This window comes from Neocloeon triangulifer, unplaced genomic scaffold (assembly GCF_031216515.1).
Source record: "Neocloeon triangulifer isolate White Clay Creek 2 clone unplaced genomic scaffold, ASM3121651v1 ptg000002l, whole genome shotgun sequence".
NCBI classification, from domain to species: Eukaryota; Metazoa; Arthropoda; class Insecta; order Ephemeroptera; family Baetidae; genus Neocloeon; species Neocloeon triangulifer.
In genome coordinates, this window is record NW_026775545.1 from 1,076,786 (window position 1) to 1,097,334 (window position 20,549).

General features: G+C 34.0%; 2 protein-coding genes across 4 annotated transcripts in view; one reads left to right on the plus strand and one right to left on the minus strand.

The window, feature by feature from the left end:
• The window catches only part of LOC132204167 (LIM domain only protein 3-like), a 155,209-nt gene that overhangs the window by 84,445 nt on the left and 50,215 nt on the right, over positions 1-20,549 (minus strand). For 2 of the 3 annotated variants that reach the window (XM_059632516.1, XM_059632488.1), the window contains exon 1: positions 11,282-11,360. The exons of the other annotated variant lie outside the window; for it this stretch is intronic. The gene's annotated coding sequence lies outside the window, so the exon portion shown is untranslated. Of the gene's footprint in view, positions 1-11,281; positions 11,361-20,549 lie in introns of those variants that run through there. 3 annotated transcript variants of the gene reach the window in all.
• On the plus strand, positions 1,675-3,699 carry LOC132205042 (tetraspanin-6-like). Its single transcript, XM_059633869.1, has 6 exons — positions 1,675-1,889; positions 1,960-2,040; positions 2,093-2,200; positions 2,268-2,456; positions 2,833-3,045; positions 3,106-3,699. Exons 1-6 carry the CDS (start codon positions 1,803-1,805, stop codon positions 3,169-3,171), a joined length of 744 nt encoding a protein of 247 aa, XP_059489852.1. The 5' UTR covers positions 1,675-1,802; the 3' UTR covers positions 3,172-3,699.

Here is a 20,549-nt window from a genome sequence, read left to right on the forward strand (position 1 = left end):
TGATATAAATTAGAAGATTTTATATATTTCCATATATGAAAAAAACACTTCATCTTTTTTTTTTATTTATTTGCAACTGAGCGAAATTCGGTCGAATGGATGCGGAATGGTCGGTTTCGCGTGTTTGCAGTTTGCGAGTCGGATGAGCGTCGATATTTAGCACCGCCAGCCAGCAGAGCATTATTTGCTTTTGCAGTGCAAGCATTGGCTAATCAAGCGTGATGCTCTCTCTGTGTTCAATTCGCTTGTAATTAATTTCCATCATGACACTATTAAGTTACATCAATCACACAGAGGCGCGACTGGTGCCTCTCGTCGAATTCCGTCCGCTCTCCCTGTATTTGCGCGCGTCTCTTTTAATTAGATATTATTTACGTTGGCGCAATATTTGTTTTTCCGCCGGCCGGCGCCAGGTACTTTTGCAAAGAGCGGAGAGGCTCTAGAGATAAACGCGCGCTAATCCAATTAATTACTTAAATAACAGTTATTTCCATCAAATCCCCAGCAGGCGGAATTATTCATTTATTTTGCAGCGAGATGAGTAATGACGTCGATGGTAATTGACAGCACGCGCCTGCGTGTCCTGATTAAAAGTTTTCCTGTGTTCTTTTTTCGCCAGCCTCTGCCCTCACCCTCCGGTTATTGGCTATACCTGTTTTATTTTTATTTTTTACATATAAAATTGCACCAAAGCGGATGCTTTTAACTGTTGCCCTTTTCCTAATGTAAGTGCCATTTAAATATTGTGTTGTAATTCAAATGTTAACAGAAAGAATAATTTGACTGTAAAATTCTGGGGATTGAAATAATAATAAAAAAAATTGTACATCATAAAATCTGAAAAACGTTTGTGAGAATGATTTTTCGGTTTGTTGCAAATAAACGGCAGTTGCGGCAGATGATTTCTTTTTTACTGCAACTGTTAATTTGTTTCAAATATTGGTGACTTTTCTAAGAAAAGTTTTCTTCCAACAATTTGTTTCTTTTTATTTAAGACCTCCTTATTGACATAGTCTAAACAAGTCTATTCAACAATGTTTTATTCAATTTCCAATAAAATTGTTTATATTGTTGTAAGGACTTGATTTGAGTATGTCAATAAGGAGTCCTTAACAAATATTCACATAATTATTGTAATCGCAGTGGCCAGTTGAAAAATTAAAATATAAATTAGATTAAAGATTAAGTTTAATGTTAACATTATTACGAAGCTAGGATGTTTTTTATACTGAAGTTATGCAATCTTTTCATATTTTTACATCAATTAACTCTCACGTAAAAATATAAGGTACAAACTTAAATATTGCGTCAAAAAATCACGAGTTCGTCAAAGGTGAACATGGCCTGTGATCTACGATTTCCCGATTTTCCATCCTTTTGCATCCACAAATTTGCTTTTCTTTCAGATTTTATATGCATTTTGTAGAGATCTAATATTTTTTTCAATTAACGTTAATCTGGATTCTGGATCACAAATGATTAGAGTTTTTCAACTACAAATATCCATTTAATTTAAAATTAATTAGTTAACGATTTTACTTGGCATTTTATGTTCAAGGAAATAATCAATATCGGATACAGATTGCTATGAGTAAAAAAAGTTTAAGTAATAACTTAGACTTTTTCAAAGTCTATCACCATTGTTACATAAAGTCGAGATAATGAGTTAAGAGTTATACAGAGTACAGAGTTAAGATTAATTCATACAGAATAACAAGACTTCTTGCAGTCATCTGCTAGTCATACTTTACAATTGTCAGTGTGCATGCACTATCTATCAGTACTATCAATACGAGAGAAAAATGACCTGTCAACTGATGGACTGCATAGGGACACCCTTACCCAACTTCAGCCAAAACCTCGGATTTGTCCTCATCGGTTTATTCTCGGTAACTTATTATTTCACTCCAGTCCGCGCGTACGTGACAAAATTTAAATTAATTTGGTCCTCATCTCTAGATTGGAGCACTGGCTAGTTCAACTTTTGCGTCAATTATTTTGATAAACGTTGTTAAACTGGATTATTTCTACTCTCACCAAGTAAACTAAAATAAATTAATTTTCAACACTATTAAACCTCTCGAATTATAAGACCAGTATTGGAGCAATAATTTTGGTCACTGCGGGATGTTTGTTCATGTTTGTTTCACTTCTTGGCTATTGCGGTTTGAAAAAAATGACTATTTGGATGATAAAGGCGGTTAGTATATTTTTACATATTTTATGAAATCATAACTAAAGCCTTAGTTTTGTTTTATATTTCTTAGTACGCCACGCTTCTGTTTCTGATTATTACTCTTCAACTGGCTGGAAGCATTTGCTCCTTCGCCTTCAAAGAATACTTCTCAACTGTAGTTCTGGCAAAAATGAACGCAGCAGCAAAGAATTATTTTGTTCATGGAGTTGATAATGGCGATTTGCGAGCCACAGTTGCTTGGGACGAAATGCAAATCAATGTAAGTTTTTTTTATTCACAATATTAATTAATAATTATTATTTATTTTCAATGAATTTACATCTCAAGAGGCTTAAATTTCATCAAATATTTGTTGAATACACCTTAAAATTGTTTAAAACATCCAAATGTGAATTATCAAAAATTTATAAAAGTTTACTTTCCTAAAAATAATTGCAAATATAAAGACTTCTATTATTTAAAACGTTTTATAGTTAATTTGTTCATTTTTTTTTTAATCAAAATTTCTGCAGCAGCAGTGCAACACTTTAACAAAATTAAAGGACAACTACAGTCTTTGTAATACTGATATATAAATTGTGGGGGAAAAACTTTCAGAAATAATATAATAAAAAATACAAACATATTGATTTTAGTACCACTGCTGCGGAACTAGTTCGTACTTAGATTGGTCAACGCTGAGACCTGAGATGAAAGGCTACCCCGACTCTTGTAAATGCAAGGTCAATGAAAAGGATTGCGGGGACGATGGTTTCTACCATGAGGGATGTTATACAATTTTACGATCTTTCTTGACCACCATGGTAAATGCAGCTGCATGTTTTTCGCTCATAACTGCAGTTATACAGGTATGAAAAACAACCTGTTTTTACACTTCAATCTCGACATTGATTATAAAAAATTTTCAGTTCATATGGCTCAATTTCTTCATGAATGAGGCTCAAGGCACTGAATACATAAGAATCAATGATTGAGTGTAGCTGAAGAAATCAAGAACTGATTCAGCAGGCAGCCAGAAGCGCTTCTTCCTCTTTATTTGCATTTTAAGCAGGATCAATAACACACACCTTTATTTAAACATGAGAACCTTAAAAAGGTGTATAATTTTCAATTTTTAAGGGTTGACTTTTGAAAAAAACATTACAATTTTTATAGCTTGCAGCTTTTATAAGTTAACAGTCTCAAATAATTGTTCAGATTATTCTGATCTTAAAACAAATTTTTGAAATATTTTTCAATTTTGGGGAAATTTTTAAGTAAGTTGAACATGAAAAGGATTTTATAGTATTATCTTAACATACGGTTTATATTTTGCGTATTTTGTTGCATCAGAAAAATATTTTTTGAGGTTGCCACTATCATTGTCAGTTTTATATAATTATAGTTTTCTTATTTCATGCTTTCTACTTGTGCACAAAAGTCAGTAAAAAATAGTATCAATACTTTTTGACGGTTGACTCTTTTTATTATGTACCTTTGTGCCAATGAATAAAACTAGTAAATTTCTTAAGGCTAATGTTTTTTTTCTTTTTAAAACAAAGTGCTCCCCCAAGACAAGGCTGTGGGAATTTGAATTTTTTAATGATCTAAAAATCGGCTTTAAATCTTCCATTTGAGACTCGCTGTTTGAGTTTAAAAAAATCTATACTTGAATTAAATTCCGATTAAGCTGTAATTCAAAATGATTTATTTAGATTGACTTCTGAGAACTTTCAGTTTGTGAATTAGCAGCAAAACCGCAGAATAGGGTGACCTGCTCGGCCAATGCAAATGACAGAGGCACACGGAAGTTGTTGCAGCTCGGTGGAATTTGCAAAATAAGTCTGGGCCTGGCAAAGCCTGTCTCGAAGGCAAGTTGCATTAAAGATGAGGCGGAACCGCAGAAAGACGAGCCATGTGCTAATGAGGCCAGTTTAACTCTGGTGTCCGCCGGCCGGACGAGAGCTGATTATTCCATGCATGCATGAGCCGGCTGGTCACGCTATCTCCTTCTTCTTCTTTGCCGCACAACAACCCTGGCCGGCATTCAACGCCAAATGGCTTTCGGTCACTCAAAGGAGCCGAATTCCAGCCGCAGAATTTCAGAGCACAACAAAATGTATTCTAATGTGTGCAGTGGAAAAGGACGAGTTTCTCTCTCGTGACCTCTGCCCACCAATGCTACTTTGCAACTCCCGCTATCTATGCCTTTAACGTTCAACAACCTCAAAATAATTCATTATTCACATTGCTGGACGGTAGAGTTGCTTGTGATGAAAGCGTGCAATGTTTTAGTTTCTAGTTTGCGAGACCATTAAAGCGTGCCCCTTCAAAAGGTTTCAGTTTGATCCGATCTGTTAAAAAAAATATTTTCTCATAGATTAATTCATTTAAGATTTTGATGATTTTGATTAAATATAATTTCATTGATAGGAATTTTTCCCGTATTTTGAAATAAATTAATATGAATTATTGCCAATTTGGCTCTCAGATTGCAGATTCCTGACTAGAAGATAAAAAATTTGAAGAATTAACACATTTAAATTAAATATTTAAATTCGTCCATCATCCATCATTAGATTTGAGCTATTTACAAAATATATAGTTTATGCAACATGTCAAACAGCTATGCGTGGCAAGTTGCATACCAATAGAGGGAGAGCTAACAATACCTGTGAGCATTTTTTTTACACAAAAGATTTACATTCAAAATAATTATGTAATTGATTTAAAGAAATTAAAATTCAAAATGAAATGAAGGCATTGCTAGTTGATATTATTAGTTTTATTAAAAGGAAAAATTTGTTGCCACTTTTTAAAAAAAGAAAAAAAAAAACAAGTACAAAAAAAGATTTTTTTACTCCACATTAAACATGTGCTATTGTCTTTATTTAACCATATAAATGATGATATTTTTAAAAAAAGTTCAAAATAACTTTCAGGTCAGCTTTAAAGTGGTCATTTGGAGTGGTCTCTTAGAAAGGAACACGCCACTTCACATCTCTCTTTAAATCGTTTGCCGTTCATTTTTTGGCACTTTTTGAGGCTCGAAAGGGAAGCGGGCCGACGAGAGAGCGAGCATCGTCTTGAGCACACATCGAGAAGGCGAAAGACTAAAGGAGGAAAAAAATTTTGCGAGTAGTGGCCACCTGTTGTCGCGCAGCCTCGTTCGCTCCCGCCCGCCGAGCATTATTTTTGCCTGGCCTCAACTTCCTTCGGCGAAGAGGGCGGCACGGCAGGGATTGAATGAAAAATGTGGGAGGCTGATTACTTATTCCACTGTGTTGAGCGCGCGGCAACTTTGAAGTTAAACACGGCTGACGGAGGAACAACGAGGGTGCTAATGAAATGAAAAAGCAGCAGTCTATAAGAATAAGTGGCGCCGCCTCCTCTAACTCGGAGAGACCCTCTTATGTAAAAGAGGGCGACTTTATACTCTCTTGATAATATACATACCCCTGCCATTATGCATGTATCAGAGAATGTGTATGTGTATGTGTGCGAGGAAAGACAAACTTTATCAAGCAAAGTACAACATTCTGCAGCCATAACTTTTCACCGCTCGCTCGCTCGTTCTCTCTCCTCCGTTCGTGTAAAATCCCTTTTCTTGCATGTAATAATAATAATGCCACCGCCGCCGCATACCTTTGTGTAACTACGTCAATGGATATTACCAGCCCCGAGCGAGCACCTTCTCGCGATAAAAGGTTGCCTGCGATGGAACGCTCCGAGAAAAATCACCGCTCCTGCACTTGATACTTGCCGACGTGAGCGCTAATCGCGTTTCCACTTGCTGACGTTAATTACGTTATTTTGCGAAACAACGCCGCCGCGCCGAGATGCTATTTGAAAAGTTGTGCCGTCAACCATGTTGCAACCAAATTCACGGTTGTCAAAAACATCATCAGCAAAATTGGAAAATTTAATTATTGAAAATTATTAACAAGAAATTTATCGTAAATTAAAAAAAAAATAAGATACGTTCTTATGGAGACTTTTCTAATTTAAATTTAAATATTCGTCCAAAAATTGTTTGATATTATTTCATGCTCATTTCCTACAAGACATGAGAAATTTGATTGAAAATTAGTTTATTACACGAGATTGGGGTTAATCTATGCCAATTGAGATTTTATGTCAAAAAATTTTCCTTTCTTTCAAACAAATTGTTTTTCAATTGAACAATGAATATAAATAATAAGAAGAAGAACTGCAGAGAAATTGAGATTTTTGTTTTTCGTCAAGATTTTAGTGACCTGGCGTGCCTGAAGAAACTAAAAAGCGTAAAAACGCGGCCGTCGATTGTAGTTAGTTTTGCTATAAAAGGTTGGGTGTCCTATAGTTTTAATTATGTCAACGTTGCTAAATTTTGTTTTAGGGTTTAAGAAAAAATCTACTTATTTCAACCCAATCATTTTCTGACAGTAATTGTAAACCTTTTTCTATAAAATTTCCCTCAAAACAAACATTTTCTAAAAATTAGAAGACGAGCAACGCCTTAAAAAGCTTTTTTTTTTATAAATTATGTTTTTTTAATGTTGTTAAAAATTGCAAAATATTCATCTTTGTTGAACTTTAATTCAATAACACACTTTAATTATTTCCATAAGATGTTCTGATTTTTTGCAGTAATTTTATATTGTACCAAATATCAAGACTCATATAATTCAAAGTGACAACGTTTAAGCATATTATTTATGTACGTACCAAAATTTTTTTTTAATAAAATAAAATTTAGTTACATAGTTTTTCTTTTGGCTGTGACTTCTTGAGAAATGTGATTAATAAAATAACTAGTAACATATAAGTTGATTTAATTAAAACCTCTTACTGAGATTTCTAGTTGCTAATTAAGTTGTCCGTCTTTCAGTGGCGCAAGTACGTACACTAACTAATTTAGTTTATGACGTCTGCCGGCAGAGCTCTCTTTGAAATGCTCTTATTGGAATAGGCGAACGGAGCGAGAGAGGCAAGTGGCAATCAATGGAGTTTTTAATTAGGTAATTAGCGCGCGCGCCGCGATTTGCCGTCACTACTTGCTTTCTCGGAGAGTGAAGAGCGAGGCAGTAAATACACACAGTGCACCCACACATCGACGGCACAAACAGTCTCTTGATTAGTCTGCTTGTGCTGATTGTGAGCGAAAGAGAGTGAAGCATGCGGGGTGCGTGCATGTTATGAATATGGAGATCTCATTATAAGGCAATAATTGGCATCAAAGTTCTTTTCACAGATGCTAATTACTGCTGCTTGTTACGGCTGGGCTGAATAGGCCCTCTCAGTCAGACAGTCAGCAGCAGCAGCTAATTCATTACTTACTTATTCAATCAAGATATTCTCGCAGCGACGACGACGACGAGAGAGACGAATTTACAGCTCGGATTTGCTGTCAAATGCAGAAACCCTTTCAAATTAAACTCAATTTACTGTAAATTTCTAAAGATAAGTAGCTCTTTTCAATTTCCCGCCCCTTACACTCACTTCACATGACAGCTCGTTTTTCAATAAAATCCAAAACGCTCTGGCTCCGCCGACGTGATAATTCAGATTTAATTAGTTCCGCAGATTGTCTGTCTCTCGCTGTTTGCGCAAATATATAATATTAATTTGTCGCCGTCGGCTGCTGCAACATTTGCATGAGAGGCAAAGTGCAGAGAGAGACAAAGAGCGGTAACACATGGCCCAACATAGACCTAGCCAATATCAGGCCGCGTGGCAACATCCTGCCCTGTAATAATTATACCGCCAATCTGGCAGTGTCATTTTCGTCGCGGTCATTTCTCATCCGGCTCCATCCGAGCCGTGATTTGTTCCAATCTGAACGTTCAAATAAACAACGAAAGTTGAGGAATAATGTTGCGTTTTTTTTTGCCCTGCCAGAAAATTAATCGCCGTGATTGATTGTAAACAAACAATTTCGCGATCCAATTTGCGCGCACGCGAGAGGCCCGTCCAGTCAATCAACTTTCAATCCAGACCCTTTAGCAATTCGTAAATCACTTTCTCGCGCGTCAAGTGATTACAGGCTGTGTCCTTTTGACGTCCACACAAAGGCAATTAATCTGTAAATTGAGTAAGGCCGTGTTTATTTTTTCAATTTTCAGAGGGAAAATACAAATTGGACAAATTGGAGAAATTTGGTATTGCAAGTATTGATCTAAATCTTTAAAACGAACAACATTTTATTTATTTTAAAATTAAAGTATTGCTATGCGATTTTATTTATTTTTTAATTATTATAAAAGTGATAAAAATACCTAATTTAAATTATCTATTTTTTTTATTTTTCCAATTTAATTATAATACAAATGTTTAATTTTATCTTCTCAAATCTGGCTGTATTTTTTTTCTTAATTTTAAAATTTTATATATTTTATTTTGTTAGCAACGTAATCAATAATCGCAATTTAGAATACATCTCAACTGCTACAAAAGTATTGGTGACCTTCTTTTTTAGTTCATTGTGTTAAGAGAGGAGAGATATAATAATAGATCGTTCAATAATTGTCTTGCGGAAAAGTCATTTTTTCACTAAAGATGAAAATATCTGCTCAAATATAAATATCCGTGGCTTTTTTTTAGCAAATAGGCTTAAAATAAGCTTTTCAATTAATTCAAATAATATAAATAAAAATTTTTTATCTTGCATGACTTTGAATCTGAACATAAGTTTCAAACGTTTATTATTTTGAGAATTAATTTTTGAGCGAATATATAGTATCAATAATTTTTTTTTTATTAGTTTCTAGATTGAACTGAGGACAAGAAAACAAGTCAGCTGATGAATAAACCTTTTCAGTAAGATAACACTATATAGCCCCGATTTCTATTTTTATTTTTTTTCTCTCAATACTTTCTTTTTTTTGTAAATTTTTTACTATCTCTCAAATTTTGTTGAAAATATTTAGTATCGCCTTGGTTTTTTTTAAAGGGTTGAATACTGAATAGCATGAAACAGGAAATTATACGCTTTTTTAATGTTAAAACTTTTGCACATTTTCGCGAGCCTTGGAATGAAACACAGCATTTGATTAATTCCCAGCGGGACGGAAAGATGATGCGCACCCGTTTGAATTAATAATAATCGGCACTTGTTTCCAAACGAGAGGCCCGTCCGGCAATAATTATTTTTCGCGTTACTTCCAGCAAGTGCTTGGCAGCAGTTTGTGTACACATTTGGGCCGGTGCGCTCCTTAATTGAATTACATAACGCGCGCTCGCTTCGCAGGCAAACACTCGATAATTGGGTTGTCACTCCGTGTCTCTCTCTCTCGCAAATGAAGAGCAAATATTCCGGCCAGACGCGCATATCAAAGCTCGGCGCGTCGCGCGTTTTGATTCTTTTTCGCCGCGCGCTGACAGCGACACGCACGTTTCCTGCCGCGTCCGTTTTGATGAGTCGACAAGCCGCAAACCGATTGCGAATCATATCATCGGGTGTTGCGAGATGAGCCTCGCTGTTTTTGCCGTTTGTTTTATCAGAGACACGCGTTTGCATGCGCGGACCGCGATTTGTTTGCGTTGTCTGCACTGCGCTCTCCCGACCGGCCCCAAACGTGTGCAAGATTGACACAGGAAATTGGAATGAATATACGCGCCATACGCACAGATACTTTTTCAAACATTGCAAAAAAACATAAAACAAAACAAAAAGTTTGAGAAATGATTTTTATTTTTCATAGACTATTAATTCGAGTAAAAATATTGTTAATTTTTTAAGCATTAAATCAATTTAAAGTTTTTTATAATTATAACCATTTATGTTATTTCCATTTTTACAAAGTGAACGTCATTATTAATTTTTTTTTTATTTAAAAGTATATCAAGAAATATCTGTTGATCTACAAGTGGCCAGAATAAACTTCATGAAACACTTGATTCAAACTCTGCTGGCTTATTTTTAATTAAAAAATGCAGAATTATATATTTTTTTGTGCAAAATTAATTTTCCTTTTTTCATTCCCTCTAAAATCAGGAAGTTTATATTGTTCGTTTACATGAATTGAAATCATATCAATAATTATTATTGATCTATGTGGTGGACACTTGACACATTTTTTTCAAACGATTTATTCATTATTCACCTTGTAGTGCTTTATAAGTATAGATAATATTTAGCCAAGAAATAAAACGGCACTTTAAATATATTAACTTGATATATATTTCATATATATAATTATACGATATTGCCTATTGTTTTTGATATGACATTTCGTTATTTTAATATTCATCGCTCAAGTTTTTGTCTATTAAAAAAAGTTATATCAACAGTTTAAATAGTAAAATGGATAAATATCTCTGATCAATGTAATAAATGTGGAATATTTATCGTTTTTTTTTTCTTTTTACAAACCTCCAAACATGGTAACAATTTTTATTCTTTTATTATAATCTTTCAGCTTTATTTTCCACTTTAGCCGCAAATACCTAGTTATGAAGATTTATTGCCTACTTCGTAAATTACAAAGATATTGTAGACAATTTTAAAAGTCTAGTTTCTAATTTGAAGTTCAATTTCTTTCCATCAGGAAAAATAAAAAGCATGTATACCGATGGAGATAAAGCCGACTTAAAATTTAAACAATGTTCACCTTCTTGCACAAATTTTCGTGATTTCGACAATTTACTAATCATCGATTTTGGAAATGAAATGCACGTTTCTTTATTCGTAAAATAGCAGTGATCAAATTCATTTAAAAATAAGTCGATTCTATGATGTGTATTAATCGAGATAAGAAATGTATTGTAAAAAATAATTATAGTCTATTATATTCCTCCTTTCCTATAAAGCGCATTTAACTATAATTTTGCTAAGAGAGGCTTGTAAATTTTCAAATTTACACCGCTAAAAAATTTATCCCAAAACTTATTTACCCAAATTTTAGAAAGTTATCAATTTAACTACAAGAGTGCAAAATTGCATGTATGCGTAACTTTAAATATTTTGTACCATTTCCGCATGGAAAATTTAAATATTTCACATTCAAACAATTTCTTTTTAAAATGTATTGAGGGTGAAAACTCTTATTCAATCGGTTTGATTTCGATCATTTAAGTTCCGGCGGCAACAATGTTGTCAGCGCGGCCTGTGTGTGTCTCACTCACCTGTCGACGACCACGTGCCGGAGGGTCTGGAGCGGGCTGAGCGCACAGGGGGTGCCGGTGGTTGAGTCCCACGCTCGACTGTGCATGTGTTCTCCAGCGGATAAGTGGTGCTGGGCGGACCGAGCGACGGAGATACGCCCCGGTGGGAGGTTCGCCAACCCTGAGCCTGCGTACCTTCAGCCAACAATGGGCAACGGGGCGGCCGACCCGCGCCCACCCACCCTGACACACTCACTCTCGCAAAGATAGCGCGCGCCCCGCGTGAATAATAGACCAAAATATTTATGAGACTTTGTGCATCCGACGCCGCGAGAAGTGCAGGAACGTCTGTCGGGAGATCGCGAGACTCGTCGTTGCCGCAGATCAGTTCCATTATTTCTTGTTCGCCGCTCACTCTGCAGGGAATTCACTTCAAAGACACATTCATTCCTTTTTTTCTTATGTTAAATATTTGTGGCAATATTTAGAGTCAATGGAAATGCAGAAAACCACTAGAGAATTTCTATTAAGTTGGTTTTACAATGAAATGCAATGTGAAAAAATGAAATCTGTAAATTTACGTCTCAAAATTCTCGTTCTTAAACGCTTTATAGTGTTGATAAACAAATAAGTTTTCTTTTTGCAACGTAATCAATTTAAACTTCAAATTTATGATTTTCACAAAAAAAAAGTAAACTTAACACTTAACAAATTGACACTCAACGAGACTATTGCGGAACATGTGAAGAAAATAAGTTTGACTTTGTAAAAAAATTGGTTTATATTTTTTCATTGAAAACAACAATATTAAAAAATTCAATAAGGGAAAAGCCCGTTTTCTTCACATTCATAATTTAAAAAATATTTGATTTTTTACAAAATCTTATGCGAAAATTTATTATGTATCATATTACTCAAATATTTATAGTTTAAACATTACAATCTTAGAATATTAAAAAAATATTAATAAATTAATAATTTAATTGATTTATCTCTTTTTAGGCAGAGATTGAGAGATTGCCTTGTAGTGCACCAATGAATTTAAATTATATAAAATAATTATTATAATTTTATATTATTATAAATTTGAAACCTCTATAATTGTTATTTTAAAACTTTTATTATTATTTTAATTTAATGTAATTTGTGAAAAAGTTTATTTCCTTTTACTTTTGCAATTTTTTGGTGTAATGTTTATTTTGCTTCAATTTTATATTTATAATATATTTGTACTTGCAAAATAATTAAAAAAAATATATATTAATTTTCACAGGATTTTTATATTTTTAAGTAATGTCGTAGATGTTAAAATTTAATAAATTACAATTTTCATAGTGATTTATTATTCCTATTGTCTGGTTTTTGTTTTTACTACTATTCATAATAATTATGTCTATGATAAATAATAATCATTATCGCAGTATTTTAAATAAATCTTGCATTCATCATTAAGTTTCAATGTTCACATAAGCTTCATAACCATTGAAATTTGCACAATATTTTTAGCTTTCAAATCTTATGATATTGTAGTTGGGGGGAGGATTTCATATATATCTAAAAAAAAAGGAAAATTTGTCGTTCAATTAATCTAATTGTATAATAGTGATGCCTTGTGTATGAAATTACTTATTATTTTAGTGAGTAACTTTGACCAAAATCAAAAGCTCCTTTTCCTTAACGGTGTAATTGTCTTTGTATTCTGTTTATTCTGTCTGAAGCGATAGTGCTTGCATATGATTTGTGCTGTGTATTTCAAAACGGATACTGGAAAACATGGGCGAAATTTTTTTAAGACGTTCTGGTATATTATCCTATTTGGGCAAGTTGATTAAACTTTTGTGGAAGTGGGAATAACACTCGAGGATAATATTGAGTTTATTTGATTAAATTATAAAAAAAAACCTAGCATTCTATGTTTAAAATTCAAGTTATTTGTACACAGAAAAACCTTCTTCATCCATTAAAAAAAACTTTTTTTAATAGGTTTTGAAATAATTTATCACAACGAAAACAAAATATTATGGATTGGGCAATTATTTCAAAAACTATTTTTTTCTCTTCATCCTCGACTTCCCAACTTGTTCGGAATAAGATGTGACCGCAAAGTGGCGGCGGGAAGCATGATTTGTGGGTGTCATCAAATGAATTTTAATTAGAGAGTCTCGGCGCGCCGAGAGACGGAGCAGCGCCTTTTATTTCAAAGAGTGCGGCTTTTGTGCGGAAAAATAATACGCTTGCGTGGCGGTGCGCGCGGCCAAATTAAAACCGATCAATTAACGGCGCTGACATGAAAAGAGCCGAGCAATTATATAATATCTGCGAGACGCAGCTTCCCGGCTGGCTCCTTTGTATTCCCTCGCGCGCGTTATTATATTATGCATTCGCTGTGCATTCACACAAATCAGAGCGGCAGAAACAATGCGGGCCATTAATTTTGCCGGCAAATTTCCTCCTACTGATTAAATCCTCCATTAATCTGTGACTGCATTGTTGGCCGCAATTTAGCCCTCTCGCGCCTTTGTTTGTTTTAAGGAGGAAATGCCTTTTGTGTCCTCTCGCGCGCGCGTTCCAGCCCTTTTTATTTCCGAGCTGCGCGTGTCGTCGCGAGACTTACCAACCGAGAAAAATACGTGCGATTCTTTCCCAACCGGCCCGAAGGGGCTTAATTGCGCGCGGTATGGAAATTTCACGGCTTGATGTATATCATGTTTTATATTTGCATTCCACGGTTTCGCCGCGTCCGTTTGCTTGCTGAAATTTTTTCTATATATCGCATCACTTTGCACTGTGGATTTCAAACAAACAAATTAATCAATTGAAAGGAATTAATTCAATGTCAAACAAATTGACAATAAATTATTGGATAAAATTACTTCATTAAAAGTAGACTATTTAAAATTACTAATAATAATCTGTACTACTTTATTTTTATTTATCAATATTTTTCATCATTTTAGTATTTAATATTTTTTTAAATAATTTAATTTTATTTCAATAATATTTATACTTTTAAAAGTAGCCCATGACAGTTTTTTTATTATGATATCTTACCCACATAAAAATTAAATTAATTAAAAAAATTATGTAAGATATCAGCCAATATGAGCTTTTCTTAATGTATCAATTCTTAACATTAACTGAGAGGTCTGGGATACACCTATTGGCTTTAATTTTTATATTGCTAAATATGAAACGGAAAACATATTATAACAAGGTATATAAAAAAAAACAATTATGGAATCGTTAGTGCCTAAATTCAAGTAATTTCTTTTGTCACAAATCTCCCCTAATTAGCTGTAATGTGATAACTTTTTTCTGGCCATGAATACATTTTGAATCTAATTAGTTCAACTGCTTTATAAAAAAAATACTAATTTCAGAAAATTTATTGTTTCAATTTTAAGTTCATCCGTTGATATGTATAATTTGCTTAAGTAATATAAGCAATAATAATTTAGTTGACTTCAAAATAAATTAATGTCATTACTGTACAGTAAATTAAATTTATCCTGAATGTTTGTAGAGAAAAAAATAATATAATATGTCTGATATTTTCATCCTAAAAAGTTGGCGTTCAATCGACTCGCGATTGTGGTAATGATAATGTCAGTTTGGCAAACTGTAAGTGTCGCGCAATAAGCAGTCGGAACACGACCGCAAAATTTCCAATAAAGCGGGTCTGTGTGAGCTCGACTCTTTGCTGCAGGCGGTCGTCGTGTACTATATGTGCTGCATAATTATCAGCCAAGGCAAATTAAGCGGAACGGCGGCGGAGTGTAGCTCTTTGAGGCGAGGAGGACTGCCGATAAAAAGATAATGAGGAACACATTCACAGAGAGTAGAGAGCAGAAGCCGAGCTGCGAGAGAATGTGTGTGTGTACGTAATATGAAAACTGCAAAAAGGGGTGGGTGGGTTCGATCAATATTTGGACAGCAAATGAGTTTACTTTTCATAATTGCCTCTTTATAAAACACAAGTTCGTTAGAAAGGCTCAATTATCAGGCACATATTTTGATTGATGTTGACTCAACGCCAATATTGAAGCTGCCGCCGCCGCCGCCGCCGAGCTGCAGAGTCGCTCGATGGATCAGAGTTGGTTGGTCGGGGGCCTGCGCCTGATGCATGCAACCCGCCGTGCAACCGCTCGTTGGCCCGTAAACAACAATGCACTCGCGGGGTGAAAAATAATTTTGTTTTCTGATTAATTCTGCTCGTGACTGCACTGCAACCGCCGCACCGCGGTGATTAATTATTTCGTTAATTAATTAATAATTGGCGAGACTGACAGCGAGTTTGTTTTGACGCTGCAGGTGAGTTAAATACGTATATAGGGCAGCAGAATACTAGATTGTTCAAGCATGCAAAATTAGCATTGCTAAAAAAAATTAACTAATAAAGTTTAAAATATAAACAGTTATTTTTATTTTTAAATTCTTTAACAATTTATTAATAACATTTTTATTTTTTTTAATAATACGACATATTATTTAAAAAATTTTACATTTTTTTTTCATTAATATTGCGCGTTATTTTATAAATTTTTGTTTAAATTTACACTAATGAAAATTAAACAAAAATATTTATTTTTTTAACATTTGGTTAAAATAATTTTTTTTTAATTATTTTGTGTGTACCAATAGCAAACTGCTTCAGATACAACAAAAGTATAATGCTTCAGTGGTGAGTTACTGATTTCAAGAAGTTGTAGCTGTAATATATATGACTTGAAACGATTAGGAAAATAAACATAAATCATAAGGATTATCTAACGAAAATTAGACAGTTGATTCTCAATCGACCAAAACGTCTTGTCATATTTCCTGCAATGTTATACATAATATTAAATTTTAAGGGTGCGATTTTTTGTGAATTGTATTTTTCTTCGTAAAGATATTTAGGCAATAAAAAATTTAAACCATCTGTAGGGAGGGAATATCAAAATTATTTATTAAGAATGTGAAAAAATTTAAATTTCCCACAATTAAAATTAATACTGGAAAATTTGTTGCTTTTGGTGGATTTCATGAATAACAATTTCCCAAATATTATTGTTATTTTCTCACATACAAGTCGAAGTATAGTTTTTTGAACTTTCGTTCTGTAATGCTGTTTTATCCAATAATTCCTTTTTTTTTCAATAATTGAATGAAAAACAATGTGGACAAACAAACAACAATATGAATTGAAATTATATTCTTTCCTCATTAGTGAGATATTTGCTAGAAAACTCTCTCAATTTTTTAATATATAATTTCTTTCATTATTGCACCTGCAACCCTTTTACTCAGCATATATATATGAAGAGACAGGGAGAGCCGAGTGACAGCATTTGGTGCAAATCGCAGCTTCTCGTCGGACAGGGATCCGAGTGCGACATCTGGCAGCATGGTCTGTTGGCGTGAATAATCGAACACGGTCAACGCCAGCTCACGCACAGGGACGTGTACGTCGCAATATTAAATTTCTGCCTAATTGACTTTGGCTGCATTGTCCAGATATTATTTTTTTCTCTGCTCCCCGATATATTGGAGTTGCAGGCCATCGTCGAATAATTTTCTGATATTGCCTCGCTTTCCCTGTGGATTGGTGTTGCGTTTCCATGGGGGTTGGAAATAATAAAGAGAAAACGCGCGGCATTTCCAAATGTCAGCGCGGAACAATCAAAGTGGAAAAGAAGGAAATTCGCCGGGCGGCGAGTAAGCAGCCGAGCATAAAGCGGAGGTGCTTGGGGAGCAAACTGCCTGTTTAATCGTCTGATTAATGCGCGCCTGAAGCGCTCGCGAGGCAAAACGCTCCCCAAATGCCACCTGGAGAACACGGAGCCCGCTTTAGTTAAAGGCCAAGTCAAATCTCTTTATCGCGCATTTCAGGCCGGAAAATTTTCCGCCAAGAGAATTGCAACAAACGTCGCATTAAATTTCATATCATAAAATATAATTTATACCTAACAAGAAGTCAAAAGGTTGCATTATTTGGTTAAAGCTACACGTGAAATTTTTAACAAGTTTGTGTCTGTTAAAATATTTTTTAAAATTTTAATATTGTGAAGAACGTTAAATAAATAAAATGTAGACTGGGAAGATGATAAAGATTTAAATAATATGCTGATGAAGGACAAAAATAAAAACATTACTTGAAAATATTATTACCATAGCGGTAATTAATGAAGAAGAAAAATTTAAATATACTTTTAATTTTTTTCGCATTAAAAAATTCCTTGAAAATTCCAGTTTTAACTTTCCTATAATATCTGCTTCTAATAAAAATTAACTCGATTTTGAGAGTGCCGCTGTGATAAAATCGAATTTAGTCGTAATGAATTATTTTTAGAGCACAAAAAAAAGCAAAATAAGGACGATTGAAATACTTGAAAAGCGCCGTAAGAAATATTAACTTCAAAAACACACGTTTAAAATTGAGTTCTTAGATTTCTGTTTTTATCAGACCCTCAAGCACTAAAATTCTTCTTCTCATAAAAATTTACTCAAATTATTCGTAATGAATTATTTTTAGACCACAAAAAAAGTCAAAAATAGGACTATTGAAATAAAAAAAAGCGCGACCGAAATATTAGCTTCAAAAACACATGTTAAAAATTGAGTTCTCCTGAAATTTTTCATGTAATTTTATTAACTTAATTAATTAATTTTTTACTAACGCTTACAAAGAGCAAATTGATAGCCAAAGCTCAAAACCTGCCCATTTTCTCCACTTGACACAAACGCCTGAAGTGGAAAATCGGGAAATCGCAATGCAAATTTTCGTTTCGTGCGTGCTTGCTTTTGTGATATTATTATTCAAGCAGAGCGGGCGCTCCTCAGGAGTGAAATGAGCACCGTTTGTGTTTTCCGTCTGGAGAGTGTGTGTGTGTGTGTGTGTGTAATGCGCCGACGAGACGAGAGAGCAGAGCCGTATCAGCTGAATTACAATAACTATACACATTTACACTCGGTTGTACGAGCTGGCAGGCAGGTATGTTTGAACACCCGCTGCAATAACACACGAAGAGTTATAAACATTAAATTTAACCTTATTACCCTCTGCATAAACGGGCGCGTACAACGGTATTATTTTACACAGCGGTGCGGTTCTCTGAGCTCCACACTCGCGTGTGCACGAAACGAAAACTTCTCCCTTGTTAACGACTCTCGCTCTCTCGCTGCTTGTAAATAAAATTTACAAGTTATGCCTGAGAGCAAATCTTTGATTCACTCCATTGATTATATACCGAATTCTTGTGCTGAAATTTGTAAACCAGCCGTTTATTTCGTCCCAATTTGTTACCACGCGAATCTCATTTGCATAAATTACGCGTTTCCTTTAATTGCTTTTGGAAAAGGTCCTTCAGGGCATTTAGTTCCTCGCTAATTAGGTAACAAATCTTTTACACTCGCTTTGCAAAGATGAAAAAGCGGCGGGGTGCGTTTAATAATATTCATTGAAACTCCTAGGGGATGCGGAAGTTCAGGCGCACCAGTGAAAGAGAGCGCAAGCCGGTCGCGCCCCATCTGCAGTCTGTCCCCTGAAGGATGCATTAATTATGCAACCTGCACAGCACTCGAGGAAAGTGCGATTCCTGGATGACATTTTCCAACTTTTCTTATATTCAAAAGTTTCAGTAACGATTACAATTTCAAGCAACAATGTTACAAAATAAGGTGGAGTAAAGAATACAGATTAGAATTTTTAGATTTATGACTTAACATTGAAAAATTAATTGTTTAACATTATTTTCTAGCATCACATGATCTGAATAAATAGTTGGGCTAGTTGTACAAATTGGAGAAACTGGGGTACCTTCGTTAGATAGCAAGTAGTGCAAATTCCTGCTGCAAGTTGCTTAGCTTCTATAGCAATTCCAAAGCTTCTTCAAAAATTCCTGATAGAAGCAGAAGAGTGGCATTCAGAAATTTTTCTCGTTATACCAGTAAGCAGAATAAAATGTTTACTATAATTTTAATAAATTAAGATTAAGTTACCTTAAATTAAAAGGTTATTAAAAAAATTTTAAATGTATTTTTCAAAAATTTTTTTTTTGGAAATGAAATTATTATCTCGAGAAAATTTAATTTCTTAAGAGGGACCGTTCACGAATGATTTAAGATAAATTGGACAGATTTTTTTTGTTACGAGCACCACTCTGATTTTTAGATATGTTGTTAGGGTTGATGAGAAACTACTTTGACCAAATTTTTAGACCAAAATATTTATTACTTTTTGAAATATTCGGGTTTTTTGAAAAACTCAAAAATGCTTATATCTTTGCTCCTCTTAGTTTTAGAGCAATTTGGTTTTCATTCCAGTAGGTAACTTTTTATTCTGAACAATTTTGCTGTTGACCAAATTGCCCTAGGTCAAAGGTCAAGGTCATTAAAATGCATTTTTAGTTTTTGAGGTCATTTTTCTCAAAGAAGCGTATTTTTGATATTTTTTTAGCAAATGCAAAAAATGTAGCCCGTGAAATTCTACATCTGGTCCAAAATATTTGCGATGGCGTATATCTTAGTTTTTTAGTTATTTTAATTTAAAATTAAAAAGATGCGTTTTTCCGATATGCGGTATTTTGACATTTTTCTGTTATATTATTTCTAAGCAGCCTAGAGCAATGCGGTTTTCACTGCTAGACCTATTTTTTAATTTTGAACAACTTTTCCGTTGACAAAAAATACCTAGGTCAAAGGTCAAGGTCAGTAAAATGCATTTTTAATTTTCTAGGTCAATTTTCTCAAAGAAGCGTATCTCAGATTTTTTCGGCAATATAGAAAAAAATGTTGCCCATGAAATTCTACACCTGGTTGGAAAAATTCAGAATGGCATTATTTTTAGATTTAAAGATATTTCAATAAGAATAAAAAAAAAGGCAAAAAGGGTCAGAATATTATATACGGAAACGAACTTTTTAAATATTTATTAAAATATCTTTTAAACTAAAAATAACGCCATTCTGAATTTTTCCAACCAGATGTAGAATTTCATGGGCAACATTTTTTTTTATATTGCCGAAAAAATCTGAGATACGCTTCTTTGAGAAAATTGACCTAGAAAATTAAAAATGCATTTTACTGACCTTGACCTTTGACCTAGGTATTTTTTGTCAACGGAAAAGTTGTTCAAAATTAAAAAATAGGTCTAGCAGTGAAAACCGCATTGCTCTAGGCTGCTTAGAAATAATATAACAGAAAAATGTCAAAATACCGCATATCGGAAAAACGCATCTTTTTAATTTTAAATTAAAATAACTAAAAAACTAAGATATACGCCATCGCAAATATTTTGGACCAGATGTAG